The sequence below is a fragment of the Drosophila guanche genome, unplaced genomic scaffold (assembly GCF_900245975.1).
Source record: "Drosophila guanche unplaced genomic scaffold, DGUA_6, whole genome shotgun sequence".
Taxonomy (NCBI): Eukaryota; Metazoa; Arthropoda; class Insecta; order Diptera; family Drosophilidae; genus Drosophila; species Drosophila guanche.
In genome coordinates, this window is record NW_022995750.1 from 2,498,488 (window position 1) to 2,520,795 (window position 22,308).

A 22,308-nucleotide genomic window follows, 5' to 3' on the forward strand; every position below is an offset into this window, starting at 1 on the left:
GTGGAGTCTGTCGATGTATTTCCAACCATTAAAGAAGAAATAAAGAAAACTAGTAAGAAATACATCGACAGACTCCACAACCACGAAAATAATTTAGCCTTAAGTCTATTAGACAATAGCCTAACAGTAAGAAGACTGAAAAGATACCACATTCTCGATATCCCTGATAGATAAATTTAACAAACTAAAAAGATGTTATATATAATAGCAGGGCTCATTGGAAAACTGCTATTTCTGTTAATTGAATATTAATTATACAATTTACTTATTGTTTAAAAACAGATTGTAAATATAAAGAGAGAGAAAAAAAAAAAAAAAAAAAAAAAAAAAAAAAAAAAAAAAAAAAAAAAAAAAAAAAAAAAAAAAAAAAAAAAAAAAAAAAAAAAAAAAAAAAAAAAAAAAAAAAAAAAAAAAAATATTAAAATAAATATAAAACTAAACCCAAATGTATACAGAACTTTAAGTATTCTTTAAGGGACGATTTAAAAGTGGAACACAGCAGTAATTTTTCCTAAAATATTCGATTAAACGTTCAAGGAAAGAGTTACTTCTACTAATTGGAAGGTAGCCAAAAATCGCAACCAAATAGTTTGCCCGTTCTTTCAGACACACTTTCTCCCACCGTTTTTTTCTTTACCTTCAATTACAATCCTCTAACACCACAAGGAAATCTCCCTAAATCTCTTCTTCCTGTTGTAACAAATGTCCTTCCTGCTCGCCAGGCCAAGGGTTCCTTTAAGCCGTTCCTTATGCCACTTAATACCCTATATGCATATGTATGTCATATTCCCAGTGATTCCCAAATCCAAGAATCAGCAAATTGCAGTGGTCTACCCTTCTACGCTCTCCTCCCTTATCCTTCCTGCAGCATTGTGAGAGTCAAAAGCCCAAAAGGACTCTCAGGTAATTTGAACTAACACAACAGGCCAAACGGTGGATGGAATTGCGCCTGGGGAGAAGGTCTCCCATTTGCTTCCTTTCCCTCTCTCTCTCTCTCTCTCTCTCTAGGCTGCGTGTGGGGGACTGTCTCTCCCTTCTCCGCTGGAGGGTCAGGAGCAGGAGCACCGTCATATTCCATTTGGTTAACCAAAAGTTACGTGCTGTTTGGGTTTATTTCCCCAGCCTCTCGATTTTTGGTTGCTTTTTCTTTTGTTTCTTTTTTCTCTTTCTTTCTCTTTCTCTCGCTGCTTCTCCACCTCTGGCTCTCCTTTTCCAACGGCTTATTCTCCTCTATGCGTCCATCTCTTACTAATTCTCTAGCTCTGCCTTCTGGGGCCTTTGCTTTTGGCCATGAAACATGACATTTTTTGGTATTTCACATTATTTGCTTTGGATTAGCGCCTTGTCCGGCGATGATCCTGCTCTCTGTCTGCACTTCCCCACCTTTCTCTGGTTCTCCCTTCTTTTTTTACTGATTTTCTGTGTGGAGCACTCTGGCTGTCATATAAATTAGCAACAATGAAGAAATTGCACAATTTACGAGTCCCCAGGGGGCGTGCGGGACAAGTGCGTGTTCCGCTGAAAGTATTTTTAAAAATGAGAGAATTGTGCAAAAAGGGCGACAGGACACAGGACGACACCATGGAACAAGGCCACATTGGGGGGACGTGTCTCTACAGGACATGTGCGTGTTTGCCTCGTGGCTTTTGCCTTCGTTCCCTCGTTATTGCCTGTTAAAGGGGTTCCCACAGCAAAGCCTCGGCCGACTGTCTGCGAATTTTAAACGCCTCTTTCTCCCTCGATTCACCATGCTCGTATATTAATTGAAAGTCGCTTTTCAGCAGCAGTTTTCACACAACTCCATGGACCGCGTCCCTGCAGCAACCTCTCATCTGCTCTGCTCTGGGCTGGTCTGCTGTTTGTTTTTCTTTCCTCTTTTTTTTTGTTTTGGGGTGGGAAAAACTGTTGGATTTTATGGTGCATTCGATGAAAGGTAAATATATCAGTGGGGGAATGCCATGGCTGGCTTACGGTTGGGGTAATACCAGCAACTATGAGTGGCTCTCAAAAAAGGAAAGAGAAGAGAAACAACGAATCACTTTTGTTGTTGTTTCAAGGAAATGTTGATTAAAGTTGGGAGCGGAGATTATTTTAGTTCTGGCTATTCCAAAATGGATAACAGACCGAAAGGAAATGGATTTACGGAGCAGGCAGATATTTTTTGTAGAGTTTCTTGCAAAAATTCGGATGGAAATATTTTTGTTTTTCAGATAGAAAATCCTTCCTGTACCCATTGGCATTTAATTGCTTTTAATGCTAATGCTAAAAGCATTTAATTCTTGCAATGATTACAAGTACTTTTTCAAGCCAACTTCTACTCTAATGGCGGAATTTTCTTTACCTTTCATATCACTTCTGAAGCTTTGGAATATCTTTCACTCTTAATTAGGGCTTACAAATCGTTTTCAAGCAACTGAATTTCCTGGCCAACAACTTTGCGCAACGATTGAAGCATCTCTTGGAAGAGGAGAACTTTTGCCCCTTCATAAATGCTTTAATTAAGCCCAAAAGGAACCAACTTTTATACGAGTATAACCTCTTTAAGCGCTAAGCTTTTCTTTGGGACTACTCCTCCGCTCGCTCGCTCTTTCGCTTTTCCTGGGTACTCTATTGGCTCCTTCTATTGCTCTTTCCATGTACTCTGCCTGTCTCTCTTACTTTTCCTAGCATCACTTGTTTGTCCGTAACTTTACCTGAAACTTAATTAAGTAACTTACGAATATATGCCTAGTTATCGCCAACGACTGCCATGGCCGGCTGTCCCCTCCACTGTTTGGGTTCTCCCTTATCCCCATTTCACTACCAATGACAGTCCTGTGCGTTTGCCCTTTCTTTTCTCGCCTCTGATAGTCCTTGTTTCCTCTTCTTCCCTTTCGCGTAGTTCTTTTTTTCTACTACATTAATTTCCATTAGCAATGCTTTCACTTTGCCTCTGAACCGAAAAGAAAGTAGACAGTTTATTACGCTTACGTTTTATGGTCGCCAATTGGCCCCAAAAAAAAAAAACAGTCCCACACTTGACAGGCAGACAGACCCCCCACAGGACATTGAGGACATATTCGCACAGCCTCAAATCTAATTAGGCAGCAGCAGCAGCGGACGCTGCATGCAGGAGAGGCCCATGAACGCGTTAATAGCTCCTGGAGAGAGTCATAAAAAATAGACGACGACAACGAGGACCAAAAGTTTGTCAATTGGCCTTTTCTCTCTCTCCCCCCTCTGTCTCTACAGACTCCTTTAGCCCTAAAAGGCTATGGATTTTACGATGTGGCACTAAAATCCACGCACATATTACGTATACCACATGCTGGTGTCCCTCGAATGGAGTTAATTTCTCTTTCATTTTGCTTAAAAATTCCACATAAACTTTACCTCTTCTTTTTTGGACCCGGAAACGGAAGTAGCCAAAGAGCAACACAACAAAAGAAAAACATTAAAATGTTAATTGGATTTCCGCTCGTTCTGCTTTTCCGCTCTCCGTACGCTCTCGTTATTAATTATGCTCGGAAATTTATAAAGGGGGTAAGCTTTGTCTGGCATTCACACATTGCTATAATTTTTCATTTCCACTGTGGTACTTTTTTCCTGCTATGCAAATGCGGGAAGGAGATATTTATTTTGGCTTTGGTTTTGCTTTTTAATACATTTTTTCTTTGTTTGCAATTTTTTTATTTTTCGCTGTGTGCTGGAAAAGCTCTCATAAGTAAGCCGCTCAGTGGCTTCTTCATTTTCCATTGCTCTTTGGGTCGCCCCCAAAAACTTTTTAATTAGTTCTGAACTAGCAGCCCAATGTCAATACGCCCAGGAGATATCGTTGTCACGTCTCCCATACGGCAACGGATTTCTGGCCATCAAAGTTGTCGCATATGTGGAAATAATTTTATTAGCCTGCGCCCCCACAAAAAGGTCAACTAGAGGCCAAAACGAAACGAAAACGAGAGCAAAAAAAAAAAAAAAAAATACTGCCAAAAACTGTAACATAATTCAATTTATTTAACAAATTGACTGCCAGGACAGGGCAGGCCAGAACTTAAGAGGGTCCCTTAAGGACTTTCCCTCCTCCTCTACTGGGTGTGTGTGTGTGTGTGTGTGTGCGAAACATATGCAAATTGAGAAATCGCTTAGGAGAGTATGTCGTCCACCCGTATACTCGTGTGTACGAGTATGTGACGGGAGATGGTGGTGCCACAGAAACTCTGGCATTCATATAATTGCCAGAGGAGTGGAGAGGAAAATGCTGAGCAGTGCAAATGTTCCTTCCCAGTGTATAAATCATGAAAAACTGCTCGCAATTTATGTGTGGGAATCAAGGAGCCAACTTTTTGGTTGAGCATTTCAGCAAGTATTTCATAAATGTGAAAATGAATTTTCCCCACAGCTTCCACCAGGGGCCACACACAAGCAGCTTAAAGTGCGGGCCAGACATCTAATAATTCAACATATAAATATATGTAGACAAGTATTTTGTATAAATTTAGACTTCTTTAATGAATAGAAATGACACAGAGGCAGCCCGAGGAGTTGTTTCAAAATTAAATAAAAAAGTTTGTGTAATGTTAAGTAGAAGTAAGGGAATTTGCCAACTGTAAACTAAACAAAAAGTTGCAGGTTTCAGAATTTAATTTATTGTGTCTGTGGATATCAACGACTTAGAAAGTAGTTAAAGACGCAAATATCCAACAAATCACTGGGGTTTCTCCTCCTCCACTCTCTCTGGCTTTCCCTCATTCTGTCTATGTTGCTTTTTCCCTCACTCTGTCTCGTTTGGCTTTTCCTCACATTTCTCTTAACCTAAACAAAAGAACATATCAAAAAGTAGGCATGAAAAAAGTCAAGAGGCAAAAACAATGAAAAGGCCAACTGCTCCGAGAGTATATCTATGACCAGATTCTGGCTGTGTCCAGGTTCTAGTTGTATCTGTATCTTTGTGTTTCTTTGTGTGTGTGTTCTGAATTATTTATGCCCGCAACAATAGCAACGAGAAGAATATGGGGGCCAACAGAGCAACAATATGGCCAAAGGGGTAGAAAAAAAGGTTAAACCGTAGAACGTGCCACACGAACACAAAGCCAGAGAACAGCAGGAGGGACTCACGCACACACTGACACTTCGTTAGACACACACACACACACACACACATACAAAATCCATGTACATGTACATATAGACAGTGAGAAACAGGAGTTTGTGTCCGTAAAGGACACATGGCGCATTGGTCTCAAACAAAAGGCAGTTAGTTTTTGACTTTTGGCTGCCAGAATTCGTTGGGATTTTTTCCTCTCTTGTTTTCGTTCCTTTGAAGGGGTAGCTAGAGGGTAGCAAAAGGGATAAAATGGGTTCTCAGCGAAGAGAGTTAGTAGAATTTAAATGGATTAGTGAATGGATCCATACTAAATATTAAAGCGCTGAACGGAGCTGAGCTGCTGCAGGACGTGTGCCCTTAAGAATATAGGAATAAGTATCAAACTTTTTAGACTCTTTCTATGGATAGAAATAAAATTATAATTTATTTTTCAGTTTTTCCCCATAGATTTGCTAAAGAGGGTGTCCCTTAGTCGGTCCTTCTGCTTTGCCCATCTCCACTTTTATATTGCCGGGTGTTACCTCTTTTTTCCAGCTGTTGGAAACCGTTTGCCATCGTCATTGTCGTCGCCACGCTGTCTGGTCTTTGGAATTTTGTTTTTTGTCTCCCTCCCAGTCTTTTTTTGGGGGGTATCTATAAATTATGAACAAAGTTCTTGTGGGGGTTTGTGAGGAAACTTGTTTCCGGGCAACATAATTGCAAAGTGGAGGCGACGAATAAGGGGCAAAGTAAGTGGTCTAGACTCGATGATATTTGCCAGACAGATGATGATTAAAGTGGGATATATAGTCGTCGTACTTTGTAGTCGGTTGTTTCTTACAGTTTTTATTGATTCCGGGATGTGTGTTTCATGGGTTTCATGGATTATTCAACTCACCTGCGAAGATAGAAAAGAAAAAACAAAGCAGAAATGAGACATTAATATCAATTTGGGAATCAATTCAAGACTCTCTAAACTACAAATCTCTGCTCAAGTGTGTTTTGTTTAACTCCACAAACACAGACAACAGTTGACAAATGCAATCAGTCTCAATTGGACAAGGATACGCAGTATGGGACTCGGACAATGGGGCTACGACAAGGAAGAGGCAACGGAGAGGAGGTGGGACGGGAGTGAGGATGTTGTTTAAGCATACCAAATGGAGTTGAAGGAGTGCAGCAGCTCTAAGTGAACCAAACAATGAACCGACAAGCCACACAGATTTCAATCGGGCAAATTCCGTTTGCAGCAACAGCAGCAGCATCAGCATGCCGATGTTTATCGTTAAATTCAATTTGCAATTTATAAGATTTTACGGGACACAGACACGACAGACGGGAGTAAGCTTGTTATCAGAGCTCACCCACTCCCCTGCTACATCTGCTTCCTTCCGTGCAGACAGCCTCCTGTTCATCCTTCTCCTTTTGGATATCCTATAAATTGTGCAGCTGCGCATTCCATGTGAGTGCAGCTCAATGCAGTAGTAGTGGGTGGGACATGGTTGCATTGCTTGGGTGTTGCAGCATTGTCCACTCAAGTGGAAGGCATGTACTGCCAGCCAACACGCCACTGCACCATCTTTCTTTTGGTCCACTGCCAATATCATGCTGCGAGATGGCTTTAAGCTAAAGTTCTGCTCCTGCCAAACGAAAACCATTATCTAATCCTGTGTGTTCCATTTAGGTTTTGATTTCTCGTTCTACCTTTTGGTGGTAGCTGCTGCTGCTCCTGCTGCTCTACTGTTCTCTGGGGCATCCTATACCCTGCTTCTTTTGACTCTTTCTCCATGGGAGATTTCCCAGCTCTGTTCCACCTCGCTGTCTGGCACATTCCACCTCTTCTCTATCTTTCTCTGTGGCACAATATACGCTTTTCTTTGGTCTCACTACCACTGTCGAATGCAGAAATTTCTACCCACTTTTAGCCCCCCCCCCCCTGTGGGTATAATAAGTAAATGATTTGTCATGTTAGCTCTGCTCTTTCCTGGGATGCTGGATGTTCGATTCAATTTGCAATGACAAATGCATCGAGGAGGATAGCCGTACAGCTAGGGTAAACGTATTGTCTCCCCAATCCTAAATGGAGATTTAAATAGTTGGTTAAGGCTCTCTCTTTCTCTTTCTCTTTCTCTTTCCCTTTCTCTCACTCTCTTTTTTGTTTTCTCTGTGTCTGTGTCTTTTGGTTTACATGGTTTCTCTACTGATTTGTGTTCCAGGTTCCATTCCAATGATTGGTCGACTAATTTGATTCGGGTTTCTGCTAATGAAACTTTCCGGCAGCTTATAGTGTAATCTGAATGTGAATGGTAAAATGAATCACAGAAGCAATAGAAGTTCCAGCATGTGATTGAATATTGGTAGCAAAGTGAAATAATTGAGAGAAATTTAAAGCTCCTTTAAAGGAATTTCCTAAATGCAGTATAAATGCGTAAATTCCAAGAGAAATGTGTCCTCTTAATATCAAGCTCGAATTTTTGAGCATTTTTGTGTATCACATTCTCCCCTGAATCTCTCGCGTTTCCCATCAAGCATTTATCTTCCCAAAAGAAAACTCCCATTTGTAGCAACTTTTGATCTCCGCGGTTCTGTGTGGTTTATCCGCAAAACTAACTTTCAAAATTCCCCAAGAATTTATCATCCGCCACAAATGATGATTCATTGTGTTCCCAACGCTTTCTTTTTTTTGCAAGTGCAAGTTTCTAGTCTATCTCTTGGGCACACGTTTATGTGCATTTGTCTTACGTGCTTTTATGCGCTTTTGCTACTTAGTTAAACAATTTGGTTAGAAGTTCAGAAAACACTGGCTTGGAACCACCAACACACCAAACCCCACACCACACACAGCTCCTGCTGGCTTGTTCGTCCTGCTGCAAAAACGTGCGTGCATTAGCAGTCAAAATACTTGGAGGAACTTTCTGATGCTGCTTCCTGTTTCCCACTGTTGCTCCTGCCACTCCTGTTGCTCCTCCTACTGCTGCTGCTGCTGCAACTGTAGCTGCAAATTAAACCTAAATGCGCCAAAGACACGTACACGGTACAGGTACACGTGCGTGGGGTATGGGGTTCATGGGATTCAGTGGCACCTTAATTGCGCCAAAAAGCCAGTTAATAATGGCAACCAAAACGCAAACAACACACACACGAACTGTGTTTCCAAATGAAATTGAATTTGTGCTGGGGATTCTACTCTTCTCCTCTCTTCCTTTTTTTTACCCATTTTGTTCTCCAATTAGCTTTTATACTGATAAGAATGCTGCAGGTAGCACAGGTACACTGGGAAAATGCAATATCCCATACAAATGATATGGCAGCTCAGAGGCAGTGGAGCTGTATTTCCTCCCAATTCTTTTTAAATTTAGTTTTATGGCATATTTGTTATGTAGTGATATTGGAGGGAGCTGAGATAAAATCAAGAAATATTCTGTTTATTAAAAGGAATACTATAATTTGTTTAATCTTATATGTACTATTTTCTATACATTTTGAGTGTTTTTTAATACGAGTCTCAGGCTTAAAAATTAAATGAGGAAAAGATGAGAAATAGCTATAATATATCCAATGTACATATATAAGAAGATTAAATTCCCCAAAATCCCCTAAATCCAACAAAATTCTTGCACATTTTCTACAATTTATTCCCTATTTGGAAGCATTTCTTCTGTCACAGTGTATATTCCTGTTGGAATGTAAAAATATTCTGAAATATTTTATTAAATTACATTTAAGTGTTTGGTAACCGCTAATTAGAAGCGTTACAACTTGCTTCCATGCTGGAAACTGTGGCTACGAATGGGAAGGTGGGGACTGTTACTAAGTGGCGGAATGAGGGAATGCGTGGGTGTACCAGCAAGGGGGCAAGGGAGGAGAGACCGTAGTGAGAGCTAATTAAGCGTGAATTTATGCAAACGCATGTTGTGCATACGCCTCGTTTGCCAAACTAGCAACTCACGCACACATACACATAATCAGGGAAAACACACACACACACACAAACAAATACATATATTATTCATGTTGCCCAATTATGCACAGGCCCACAAAAGTAGGCAACATATTTTTTCGTCGCTCTCTTCTGCACTTCACACTCTTTCTACCCCCCACAACTCTACAAAGATGAGTGGGCGGAATTTTTAATTTAATGCCCACCCCTACCACTCCTCCCGCCTGAGGCTGACCAACTGTTTTTGCCATTAAGCTTTATTTATGAGCCTCTCTCTCTCGGCTGCGCGCCGTCTGTCTGTCCTTCCCTGTGCAGGAATTGCGAGAAATTTGATAAAAATTAGTCCCAACACCTAATTGCGCACATAATTGCAGCCGAAGCGTGTGCATTGTTTATGGATAATGACCAAAAAATATATATACATTCCCCCCTCCAGCAAGAATGATTTGTTGGATTATAATATGAGGTTTGAAATTAGAAATATTAAATTTCTTTCCACAGGCATTCAGAAAGCATTCAAATGGAAACAGTCTCTAGAGGGACACACTCCTCTGTTGTGTGGTTTTGGTTCGCTTTTTCTGTGTGTATGTGTGTGGAAATCATGAGCACGCATTCCATTTTGTGGCACGTAACGGGCATTTGAGTGATGGAACGTGAGAGGCGGATACTGGATAAGAGAGAATTAAGTAAATTACAAGTGAGAATAAGAGACGGACGGGGGAAAAACACTTAAATTAAACAAGTAAAATTATATACGAGCATAAAATAAAGCAAGATGAAGGAAGAGATCTTCCCACCTTGATTATAAAATGTTGCTATATTCCCTTTATGCTTCTCCTACAATTCCATCCCCTTTACAGGGCACCTCTAACCTCAGCATAAACTCTAGGTAAAGTGCCTCCCCAACAGCTGTTAAGGTAATAAGACAATTTCTGCCTGGACTTTTGGTCATAAAATCGCCATAATGAAAGTTCAATAAATGTTCAAGCGGCTAACCCCTGGGTGCGGGGCTGGCGCAAAACACTAAAATCCAAGGCCAAATGTGCGTTCAAACAGTGCAACATTTTGGCCGTGGGCAGGAGTAATAAAGTCAACTTAATTATAACAAAAACTAAGAGAAAGTAAGAGAAAAGGTGGGGCCTTTGGGTAACGACTAACTTTTGTGTAGAGCTTTTGTTTTCTTAATGAGTTGTGGCATCAACAACAGCAGCAGCAACAACTGAAACTACGGGGCCAACAAAAAACAACAAACAAGCAAGAACAACAACCATTTCATAAACTTGGCCAAAATGCATTTAAGCTGCAAGACAAGAAGCCAGAGTGGAGGGTGGAGGGTGGAGGCGGGGCACTGTGCATATGTTGCGTAGCGTAAGCACGTTAGTGTTGTTAACGTTACGTTACGGCATAACAGAAAGTGGAACAGAGGAGGAGGATGGCGAGATCTGGCAGCAGCAACAATGGCAGCAGCGACAGCAGCTGCAGTGGCAACAATGCCAGAACAAACGACGCGTCGGATAACGGAAACGGAAGTTGCTTACAAGCGTAGTAAGAGTCTTACAGCAGCAGCAGATGAACAGAACGAGTGGCATACAGAACAGAGAAGAGAGCCAATAAGGGAGCGAATAGAGAGGAACACTAGACAGCGAGAGAGAGAGAGAGATATCCTAATGGCTTAAGCTTTAAAATGTGTTGCGTACTTTATGGCCCGTACTTTCGCCCTTTCATCTTTCCCCCTGCAAGATTTTTGCATAGAAATTTTCATCCGTCCGACGATTTTAAGGGGGAGAATGGTAGTGGCTAAAGCCGGAAACGGCATGGCAAAGCATCGAAAATGCAAATGATGCTTATTGGAAATGGTTTCTCAGATAAGAGACGGCGACACAGAGAGCCTTGGCACAGTTCTCAGCAACGCGAATTTCAGAAGGATTCATGCAGCTCTTTAAGGATAAGGTTCACCCATCATCTGCTATAAATCATCAAAAGTGGCCGCACAAAAACTGGTAGGGAGTTTCCTAGAACACATTGTCAACTCCATTGCTGGCAGCAAACTTTTCATAGTTGCCACACAACTTGCATATCTCTGTGGCGGCAGGCAGGCTGGCTGGCAGGCAAGCAAAAAAGTTGCACCACACAATTTTCTGTCCAATCAACTGTAAGCCATATTTTAATGGCATTCCACGCCACACGTCTCTGTGTGTGTGCTCTGTCTACTGTCTGTGTTTTTGTTTGTTTATTTGATATACTCACACACACATATACTCAGACATAATCTACTATCCACACACAAACAAAGACACGCTCAGCCACCCACATGAGGAGATACAAATAAAGATATAGGAGATGGCAGGAGGGACATCCACTCCATATTAAACAGACGCTGAAAAAATATTTACAAAATTCATTTATTATTATCATTGCACTGTTTTCCAGCGATCGGACCCGCTGTCCGATGATTGGTTGGTTGAACAAAAAAAGATTAATGCCATTGATGTATGCTTTTGTGATACCCTTTCTGCAAGAGGAGAAATTCAAGGAGAGATAAGAGGAGACAAAGTGACAAAGAACGAGGTTCAAAGTAAAAGTATAGGCAGTGCCTTAAGGACAGAGAAATAAATATCCCTTAACAATTGATTACCTTCATACTTCTGTGAAAGGGTATTTATATTTCCAACCCCTCATAACCATTTTATACTTTTTGTAACGTGACAGTCTCTTTTTCCCCTCTATAAATCCATCTCTTTGTGTGCCTGTGTGTCTGCATTTAATTAAGTTTTGTCGGTCTTCAAGTGTCTCTGTCGCGCTGCCCTCTCTCTTTCTCCCTCTCTGATTACGCTGATAATTTTCGTATTTAAAAAATATATCTATATATATTTTTGTTGTGCCATAAATACTTTTTCCTTTCTCTTATGTGCCTCGTGTTTTGCATAAAATATTTATGGCATTAAATTGAGCGTTAAAGAAGAGTATAAAATTTTGTTTTTTTAAATGGAATATTTCTGCCAATTTCTGCGGTGGGATTTATCGCCTGATAAACTCTTTTAATATGCTCAACCATAGAGGAATTTTCGCCATAAGGGAATTCGTATTTTATGGAATAGAAGTATGGAAAAAATGCAATATTTGTGGGTGATATAAATATGTGATGAATACTTGATAATTCAATGCATGATGGTAGAGGGTATAATTGAATTGGGAAAATCATTGAATAGCCATTTGGGAGCAGCATCAAAGAGGTGTATCGTTTTGATGTATCGCTTTCATGATCCAAATATAGTTATCAATAAAGAAAAAACCTCTCCTTAAAAAATCACCATTCTGTTTTGTTTTCCCTAGATTTCCCGAAAGAAGAACTTTATTGTGGTATATGTAATATGTAACATTATCTCTTAAAAATAGCCATGTCATTGCTTGTCGTTGTGTCAAATAAATTATGTTTATAGAATGCGATTAAATACTGGATTAAATGTTTGGTGGGTTGATTAAATATTTCATAGATAGGTTATAGATTGATAGTTTATGGTTTGATTTTTTATAGCTTCATTTTCATCTCCTCTAACATTCGATAGACCTTGAGGAACTTCTTTTCTACCACCTCCGTGAAGGCCTTGATCTCATTCCGCACCACGGACAACTCGAGGGCCGCATCGGAGCTGCTGGCATCGCACTTTTTGGATGTTTTATCGCTCTCATACCAACAGGCAATGCCATCCACATAATCGTCAACCAATTCGGGTGCCGTGAGGTCCTCCATGAAGGAGAGATCCTTTCGCTTGACAAAGGAACTCATCAACAGCTGCAGAAAATCGCAGTTCCAGTTGTTCTGCTGAAAGTAGAAATACTGCAGGGCCTTCAAACTGTCGAAGAGTGTGATCTTCAGCGAGTATATCGAATTGCCTGATATGTCGAGCATCTGGAGATTCGTTTGCTTCTTCAGTACACCCTCGGGCAGCTCATGGGCATTGGTTGTGGAGAGATTGAGTCGCAGCAGAGCTGTGAAGCGCCTCAGAGGATTCCCTTGAAGATTGCCCAGCGGATTCTGCGACAAGTCCAAGCTCGTCACATTGATAGCCTGCGGTATGTGGGGCACCTCTCTTAGCGAATTGTTGTGCAAATCAAGCTCCCGCACTATCCCATAGACTGTTAGTCGCCTCAAATCGCAGCTGTGTGCCACTGCCAGCTCCAGGAGACTGAAATTCAGCGTTAGCTCCTGGATAATGTTGCCCGAGATGTCGAGGAGGGACAGACGCGGCTGCAGCTTCAGCAGTTCCGACTCAAAGGCCGTGAAACGATTGCGAGCCAGGTTGATTCTCGTTAGATTCAAGTTCTTATCAAAGATGCCACGAGGCAGTGCCTCCAGGCGATTGCCAGCCAGATTTAGGTCCATTAGCTTTCGCATGCCACCGAAGAGCCCGAGAGGCAGCTGCTCCAGTAGATTGTCTGCCAGGGAGAGCTCCTTCAGCTCCTTGAGGGCATGAAAACTGTGATTCGATAGATGTTTCAGCTGATTCGCCTGGAGATGCAACGTGGCCAGATTATCCGCTCCCAGGAATATATTCTTGGGTATATCCTTGAGACGATTGAGGCCCAGAAAGAGGCTCATCAGATTGCTGGCGCCCTCGAACTGCGGCTTCTCGAATGTCTCCAGCGAACAGTTCTCCATGCGGAGCATCTGCAGATCCGGAAATGTATCAAACAGCAGATGCGGTATCTTGGCAATGCTCGAATTGATGAACGTCAGCATCAGTTGATTGGGGATGGGTGCCTGCGACAGAATCACATAATCACTGCGTCCAATCTCCACATTTGTGCAGATGCCCGCATGGCAGTGATCCTGCAGCCAAAGTCGACGCAGCTGTCCGCCCGTTGCCGATGGCGAGGCAGGCTCTGGGGTCACAAGTGGCAGCCAACAAGCCACCACAAGAGGCAGCAGCCTCAGGCAGAGCCACAGCCGCATGGCACCGACACACACAGACACACGCGAGAGACTTTGTACGGGAGAAAGGACACCTAGATTTTTGTTTTTTCGTTGTGTTGGCGTTGGTGAGCGCCCAACGACGCGCACGCCACGGCGCAAGTGGCACAACTGTTCCGTAGATCAGACAACTGTCGCAGTGGTCGACCCCATTGCGATACTGCTCTACTGTTCTGCTGCTATGTGGCATGCCTCGGATGCGGGTGTTGCTTCGACGTACAAACGAAAAAAGGGGTTCGCTTCTCCCACTAATTGTGGATTCATTTTTGTTCTTGCTTCTTGCTATTTTTTGATTTAATTCAATTAAGAGACGACTCTGGGCTGTTCCACACACAAAAACGAATTCTTTGGCATGGGTTGAACTTTCAATTTCATTCGTAATTTCCACTCGTACTAGCACTAGGATTTCTGCATTTGTTTTTTTGGCTTCTGCTTTGTCCACTGATGAAAATGAATGTTTTTTAAAGTAGGAAATGCCAAACAAAAAACAAATACACCGCAAATGGGGGGAGAGCTCACAGTTCTGTGATTTAAATATAGAAAAGGAGATCAGCCATAGCTGAAACGAGAGAGAGAGAGCGCGAGAGCGAGGTAGAAGGGTTCTTCCCAAGCAATGTTATTTTTTGAGTAATGATTGAGATTCGCGGATAAGTAGAACCTTTCCATTAGAACGGGTTCCAAATGCTGACCCACTTTTAAGCAGACACTTCAAATTAATGACCCAAAGATGGCCAACAGTTGATTGAACCACTCCCAAGAACTCTTTTTGGCAGATCTTATCACAAGTTAATTTTTGGGTATAAAACAGACCACACACCAAGCGAAATCAAACAGTTGTCCAGCATGAAGCCAAGTGTGCAAATATTGGGTAAGAAAAGAGAATCAAGCTTCATCCGAAAATATCGAACTGAAACCATTTATTTCCCTAGTTCTTTTGGGTCTTCTTTCCCCGCTGATCGAGGCGCGTCTTTCGGGACTTCGTCGTGTCCATGGCTCTGGTCGCAGTGCCCAGGAGGAACCACAGATTGTGATCTACTCATCCCAGGGGGAACACATCAAGCGATCGGATGATGAAGAGGTTACCTTCCAGGAGCCACAAATTCTCGAAGCAGAGCCCGAGGCAGAAAAGGACAGTCGCAAAGTCCCCGACTATCTCTATTCCAATTCGATTCCCATGGTCAACGATCAGAATGTTAAGTATGTGGTGCCCCAAGTGGCTGCCTATCCCGTGGCCTATGGCCCCTCCATCATCTCCAGTCAGAATCAAAACAAAAACCGAATCAGTCCGGGCCTGTCCTATGTGATGGTTCCACGTGTCCAGCTGGGCTTCAATCTCCAAGGACAATCGGGCTTCAATTGGCCCAACCTGAATCTTCTGAATCCTTCGAATGGCGACTCTGCTGCTGAGAAGGAGGAACCTTTGGGTCCCACTGCCTACATACCCATTCCTGTGCCTGGTCCTCCTGGTCCACCTGGGCCGCCTGGTCCTCCTGGCCAGCGAGGCCCTGTCGGACCCACGGGTCCACGTGGTCCACGCGGCCCCACTGGCGAATCGGCTGTTCATTCTCAGTCCCAGAAACCCTCACACAACACCCCGCAGAGCATTTGGTACACGCAGACGAGCAACAATCATAATAATAAGCCACAATATGCTGAACACTTTTCGAATGGCTATCAAAGTTAAGGCACGAAACGGAATAATGCATTAAATAAATAATAAATAACATTATTTATGTATGTAAAATGTAAAAAATGTAAAAATATTCTACGAATTGTCAAAGAATCGTTCACCTTTGAAACCATTTTCAGATACATTTTCGTGTATATTTTACTTGCAACACGGTTGATTGAAGTTATATGAGGAATCCGAGATACAAAATAGCTTTGTCTTGCTGCACTCAAGGTCAAGTAACGAATGCTAGAAACTATGTATAACAATGATATGTTCTCATACCGTCTACCAAATCCTCCTGCGTATATATAGACACCACAAAACGAGTACAGCTGAACTTTAAGCCAAAAGCACGTTGCATATATTATCTGTCATCTGATATTTGTAGCTGTTGCTGTACACGTATTTGTATCTGCTCTGCCACTGGTATCTGTATCTGTATCTGCTGCTGTAGCTTTAGCTTTAGCTTTAGCTGTGCTCGTATCTGTATCTGTTGCTGTAACGAGTATGTCAAATGGTCAGCAACCATAAAAAGTCGATCCATATGCTCGTGTTTGGTGTCATTTTATGGCACACTCAAAGACACAGAGCCACACATGTGAGGAGAGGAGCGTTATGATGATTGTGTGTAATTTACATGGATTTTAATATCGCTTTGACACCACATACACATCAGACATCATCTAGGGGGGTGGCCACATCTATAGGATACGTATATAGTGCCCCCATTGCTGCCCTCCATTGACGGGCCACTCAATTGGTGGACAACGCGCTAAATGCGCCACCTGACATAATGTTTGTCCTCTCTTTTGCTCGAGCACCGCCACAGAAATAATGGTGTCATGCCGCCCCTCTTGTAGTCTTTTTTGTTTGTTTTGAATTTATTGTCATTTAGTTTTTATTGCTTAGAGACACATATTTATTTTAGTACGACTGAGAGAGTATGATGTATGGTGTGCCATTTTGCCTCAATTGATACGCAGCACGCATTTGTTTCAATTAAATGAAAACGCTTTCAGTGGCAGGCAGACGAGTATGTGTGTGGCGCAGGAAGAGAGCAGTTCCATGGGCCTCACCCGATGATGGATCTTTGCAGGAGCAATTAACCTCTTCTGTGAGTGGTGTTTCTTTTATAAATAAAGATACAGATGGGTAGATAAAGAGAGAAAATGATTGTGCAAAGTAAACCCCAGAGTAAAAAGTAATCAAATGAGTGAAAGAAATTTCGTATCGCCTCTTCCCCTTCTGCGTGTGAATAAAATTTGAATTAAAATATTTGCCAGCACTCAGTCATTCATTCATGAGTGTGATGACAAACACCTGCTGACTCCCGCTGACTGATGATTAGGATACCTCCTCCTCCTCCTCCTCCTCCTCCTCCGCCTGCTCTTACATTAAGGATACATTTCGCAAGGAAAGGAGTGGAACCTGCAGACCACCACCCGCTGAATTAAGTTAAAATGTTAATAAATATGATTATCGTGTTTGCCTGCTGCCGCCTGCTGTTGCCTTGTTGCCATTAAAGTGTTTATGCCAATAAATAATAAAGTGTGTGTGTGTTCCCGAGCAAAAAAGAGGGAGTTAGCACAGGTACGAAAGGTATTTCTGGCGCGTGTATCTCTCTGGGAAAGTATCTTTTCTGGCAACACTTTGATGTGGTCCATGATGAGGCTGACACGTGGCGGTATGCGTAATGAGAGAAAGCTCCTTTGCCATTCAAATGTGAGGGAAATTACTTTTAGCGAAATAATACTTGAGGGTGTGCTGTTTGGAGATTACATTAAAGAGATGCAAGCTCAAAATTCACTCAAAAATCAGTTGCTTTATTAAATGAGTCTAAAAGTAGTTGCTGCAAATATGTACGAGGAATACCAATAAAAATGCCAATAATAAATAAAACCCAAGAGCAAAGAGCAAGAACTTTCATCAACGATATCGCAGCAGCATGAACTCCGCCTTCACTTCATCCACAGGCAAATCCTTGCCTCTCTCTCTCTCTCTCCTCTCTACAAGGCATAATAATTCTTTATTAAAAAATATCTGCACATAAATATTTGCCATGGAATATGAAACAGGAAAGAAATATCTGAGCAGAGCGCGAAAGCGAGGATAAATAGCCAAGTGTGGGAGAGCAGCCATCGGGATGGAAAAGCACAAAAGTTCTGGCTGTAATTTGCAGGAGGCAGCAGCAGGAGACGGCAGGACAGGAGGTTCAAGTCAGCGAAATGAACACTGGCCGGAACTACGGCGTTTTGCGTGCAAACTGACAATTTAAACAAAACAGCAGGCACAAGCAGCACACCCAGCGAGAGGCAGAGAACAAAACAACGGGAAGAACCTTTGGACAAAGATAATAGGATGAAAAAAAAGGCAGAGAAAAAGAATGGCCCTGGGTCCCCTGTAGTCCGGAATGGTCTTGCAACGGAAGGAAGCTCCGGCATTTTCATGCCTGCTTTGCCACTTGCATATTTCATGAGCCGAGAAACAGCTGCAAATTTATGAAGACGAAAATTCCAAAGTGAGCAGCATTGCCATCGCAATCGCCATCGCAATTGAATCTTTGAAGGACTTTCGGGTAAGGCTAAATCACTTCTTTGCTTGCCATCTAATTCTACTCTCATTCGCATTCGATAGAAACACTCGATGATTACTTATTCATTCGTTTTTAGGCATTTGCATTTGCATTTGCATTTGTTATACCCGATTCATATTTCATGGAAACCACTAGGCACACGGGACGCAAACACACAGGACATCGGCTAAGTGCTAAATGAAAGTGAGCTGGTGAAATATTCATTCGGTCGGTTTCCCCTTTGAACTTTCCAAAGAGGCCTCTTAATTCTGAATATATTTACCTACACCTCTCTCGCTCCGGCATAAGATTTTCATGTTTCAAAGGCGTTCAATTTGTTGTTGCTTACCTGCAAAACAGAAAAAAAGGGAAACATGTAATTAGAAAACGTCAACATAATCATCTGGGTATCTGGGCTTAAAGCTCTAACTGATTTATCTCCGCCCGGCGGGAGATCAGGGAAGCTTCTTCCCTTCCTGGCATTTCATTTAGATGCAATTATACCAGCATCACCAGCCCTCTAATGACTTTTAATTAGCGCAGAGATTTGTATACACATATCCACATCAACACAAACTCCCTTCCATGTACGTACACCTGGTGGAAGGTTCATCCTTTGGTCGGTTCTTATCTGGAGACCAGGTTATAGCCCCCCCTCCACATGTGTATTCTGTTTCCTGTGGTGTCTGGACGATATTCTATTTTGTATACCCTGGTAATTGAGGGTGTATTGGGCTTACTTTAATTAATTCTTAATTCTAAACATACTAACAAAATTCTTAAATAAATACCAGAAAAAATAATGTTTAAGCACAATCTTTAGGTACATCTCCATTCCATCTTCCGTTCCCTAAAACTCTGATATTCGTTCTTTTACACAAAGTATTTCGCTTGCCTAATCCCTTCTCTCTGTTTCAGTTTACCTCTCGTTTTTTTCCTCTCTGTTTTCAATGTTCCGTTTCCATTCCATTGCACAAATGACCATAAAAAAGGCCCAAAGCGGAGCCATGTTGTCGGCTCTCTCTCTCTCTCTCTCTCTGCTTGCCTGCTTGGGTTCTAAGGCCGAAAGCTTAATTACCATTACACATTCACACAGAAACACACACAGACATAATCAGCACACATACTCGTACACACTCATTCGTACAAGCAGTTTAGCTCTTGCTCCTTATCTGGCGCTCTGTCTCTATTGTCATTATTATTCATAACTTGGCAGACAGTCGCTTTTATTTATGTTCCCATTTACACAATAGCCTTTGTGCCATGCCATGCCCCCTGCCTTCCACACACACACACACACCATTCTTCCTTTATGACCGCCCCCTAATAGGTGTTAATGTGTTTTATTGTTCTCTCGGCAGCCAGGTGAAGGAGCGAGCAAGCATTGGACTTCTGCACAAATAAATGAACTTGACTTTCTGTGCAATGAGACAGAAATCTTAATGGAATTACAAATCTGTGTGTCCTTTTGGGCAAAGGGGGAAACCCGATTGAAAAGCAGTGCCAACGAGAGAAAAGTGTGAAGATTATAAAGTAGATAAAGAGGACAGAGTGAGCGAGACAGATTAGAAAGTAGAGACTTAATATCTGGCTTGCTCTTTTAGCTACTCTTGGCTCCCATGTGGGTAGCTCGAAAATTTCCCTTCAGTGGAAGACACAAAAATGATTTCGACAAGTGTCAATCTGATGTCGCAATACACTAAAAGTTAAGCAAGTGTCTAGCCCTCTATCTCTCTCACTCTCTCACTAACTATCTTGGCCTCTCTTTCGAAGGGCTCTAGTACATGTGTTAGTGGCAAAAATGCTTTCATTACGCTTCAAGTGGGGAATGCCGAGTGGGCCACTTGACGTTGAACGCGACGACGATGATGTTCAAGCTGATGCCAATGTGTGTGTGTGGCATGTGTGGCCATGAACGAGACATAGAGACAGCAAGAGTGAAAGGGGAGAAGGAAAAGGGGGAGAGAGAAATCATGTGGTCTGTTGTAAGGGCAGCCTAAAACTATGCAAACTATTTTCCACAGACTTTTCGTTTTGTATGCCCTTTCGAGAAGAGTGATTGTGATTTTGACTTTTGCAATAGAAGTTCATCTTTTCGTACATATATTCTTGATCTAGATATCATACACACATATATCTTTCTGAAGAATAAATAAATATTATGAAATATTTTATATATGAAACTTAAAGTGTATCTAATGATTCGTTGGTCGTTTTATTATTTATTTTTGCCATTTTTCCAGTGCCAAAATGACTAAGCAAGCACGTTGTAGGCACCAAGTGCTGAAAGCAGGCTAAGGTCAGCAGCAAGTTCAATACAACACACACACAGGGACACTCTCTGAGGCACACACAGTTGTAACACACACTCTTGCATATACAACTACATAATTGCAGCCGTTGATTGCCATCCGTTTGGGTGCGTCTGCGTCTGCGTTCCTCTTATTTTTTTCAATGTCAGAAAAGCGCTTTTGTATCGTTGGAAATAGTTTTTCCTTTTTTTTTTTTTGAATGCATGCCAAATCATGACAAGGACAAAACGTTGCCAAAAGAGAGAGAGATGGACACAGAGGAGAGGACAGAAGGGAAGGCTCTGCCACTCTCCACGCCTGCTTCCTCTTCGGCAACAGAAGAATCCTTTCATCAACTTAATTAAAAATGTATCTAAAGGTACGAACAATGTATCTAAAGGAAGAATAGAAAAGCGTTGAAAAAGAATTGGCACTCGAAGGAGGCATTACAAATTCAAAGGAAGCAAGTAGCTTACGGCACTGCCTTGCAGAAGCCATCGATCGAAATGGCAAACCGAGTACCGAGACATCTGTCAATTAACAATCAAAGCACACAACACACACAATTTCCATTCTCCATTAAGCGCATTTGATAGCACAGCAATTGAATTGTTGTTTAATTTATAGTGGAAACTCGAGCACTACAGAAGAGTTTCACTTAATTTCCTTTGGAGTTTCCCCAGGCCGTCAGGCTTCCAACTAATGCTGGAACTTGAATTACGATCTCCGCATCATTCAAAAAGCCCCTTCCGCCCTCATTGGATAAATGGCGGGCACTTGAACGTTGAAATTGGATGGCAATTAAAATGCCACTCCAATCCAATTTTCCAACCATGATATATGCATCTGCTTCTCGGGTTGTTGAGGGCGGGTCTAATAACTCAAACTGTCCTTTGGCATGTGGATGCGATAGTGGACTGGAAGGAAGTCAATAATTTATGGCGACTATTGTGGAATGTGGAGGTAAATGTTGACTTAAAACACTTACACATTAGAAATGTAATTCAAAGCAAGTAAATATTATCTATGCAAATACGTAATTTGCACAAGATTTTATTAAGCAAACACGCAAGAAATGTATGAAAAAACCGTAAAAATATGTTAACATTTAATGACTCGAATTTGTTAATACTTAGTAGCGTCATTAGCAGAAAAAAACGTTGTCTTTGTTCAATAGATTTGCTCCCAAATTACTTAAAACATATTAGGCCCATTTTAAAGGGAAAATATGTTTTCAATCGATAAGCTGATTTCAAAACTTGCAAACAATTCTCAATTCAAACCATCTAAATATACCATTGGATTCGTTTGCCCCAATAAACCTTTCAGTTAAAAATAACTGAAATAAATCAAACTCCATTCCACTCCAAATATTTTCAAATATAAATATTTTATGCTGCACAAAAATATTTCTCTGTAATTGGCCTCAAAAACTGTCCCTCAATTTGGTGCCTGGGAAATATCAAATTTCCATATTGGACTAATCAAGTGGAAAGTGTTGATTTGATTTGACCTACGACCCTCACAACCCCAGAGTGCAATTGTTAACGATTTGTTTGACTAAGCAAAATATACAATCGAATGGAAAGGGGGAACAGAGCGGAAAGTTGGACAGAACAGAAGGCTGGGGAGAACGAAGAGGCAAATTCAGGGGCCACAACGACCAAAATACAATACCAGAAAGAATGCAACAAAAATGTTCAATATTTATGCAAGGGAAATATTTGCCGTGATTCTCCCGCTCTCCCTCCCTATCTCCTTTTGTCGCCATTGCTGTCGCCCTCTCTTTGTGTGTGGCC

At 41.7% G+C, this 22,308-nt stretch overlaps 3 protein-coding genes across 4 annotated transcripts in view; 1 reads left to right on the forward strand and 2 right to left on the reverse strand.

Annotated features, from left to right (window-relative positions):
* The window catches only part of LOC117586316 (furin-like protease 1), a 147,717-nt gene that overhangs the window by 27,593 nt on the left and 97,816 nt on the right, over positions 1–22,308 (reverse strand). The window lies entirely within an intron of this gene.
* On the reverse strand, positions 12,321–14,118 carry LOC117586319 (leucine-rich repeat-containing protein 15). The gene has a single exon (XM_034276308.1). It carries the CDS (start codon positions 13,954–13,956, stop codon positions 12,532–12,534), a length of 1,425 nt encoding a protein of 474 aa, XP_034132199.1. The 5' UTR covers positions 13,957–14,118; the 3' UTR covers positions 12,321–12,531.
* LOC117585965 (collagen alpha-1(XVII) chain) lies at positions 14,818–15,658 on the forward strand. Its single transcript, XM_034275773.1, has 2 exons — positions 14,818–14,842; positions 14,904–15,658. The coding sequence occupies exons 1-2, from the start codon at positions 14,818–14,820 to the stop codon at positions 15,656–15,658; spliced, it is 780 nt and encodes a 259-aa protein (XP_034131664.1).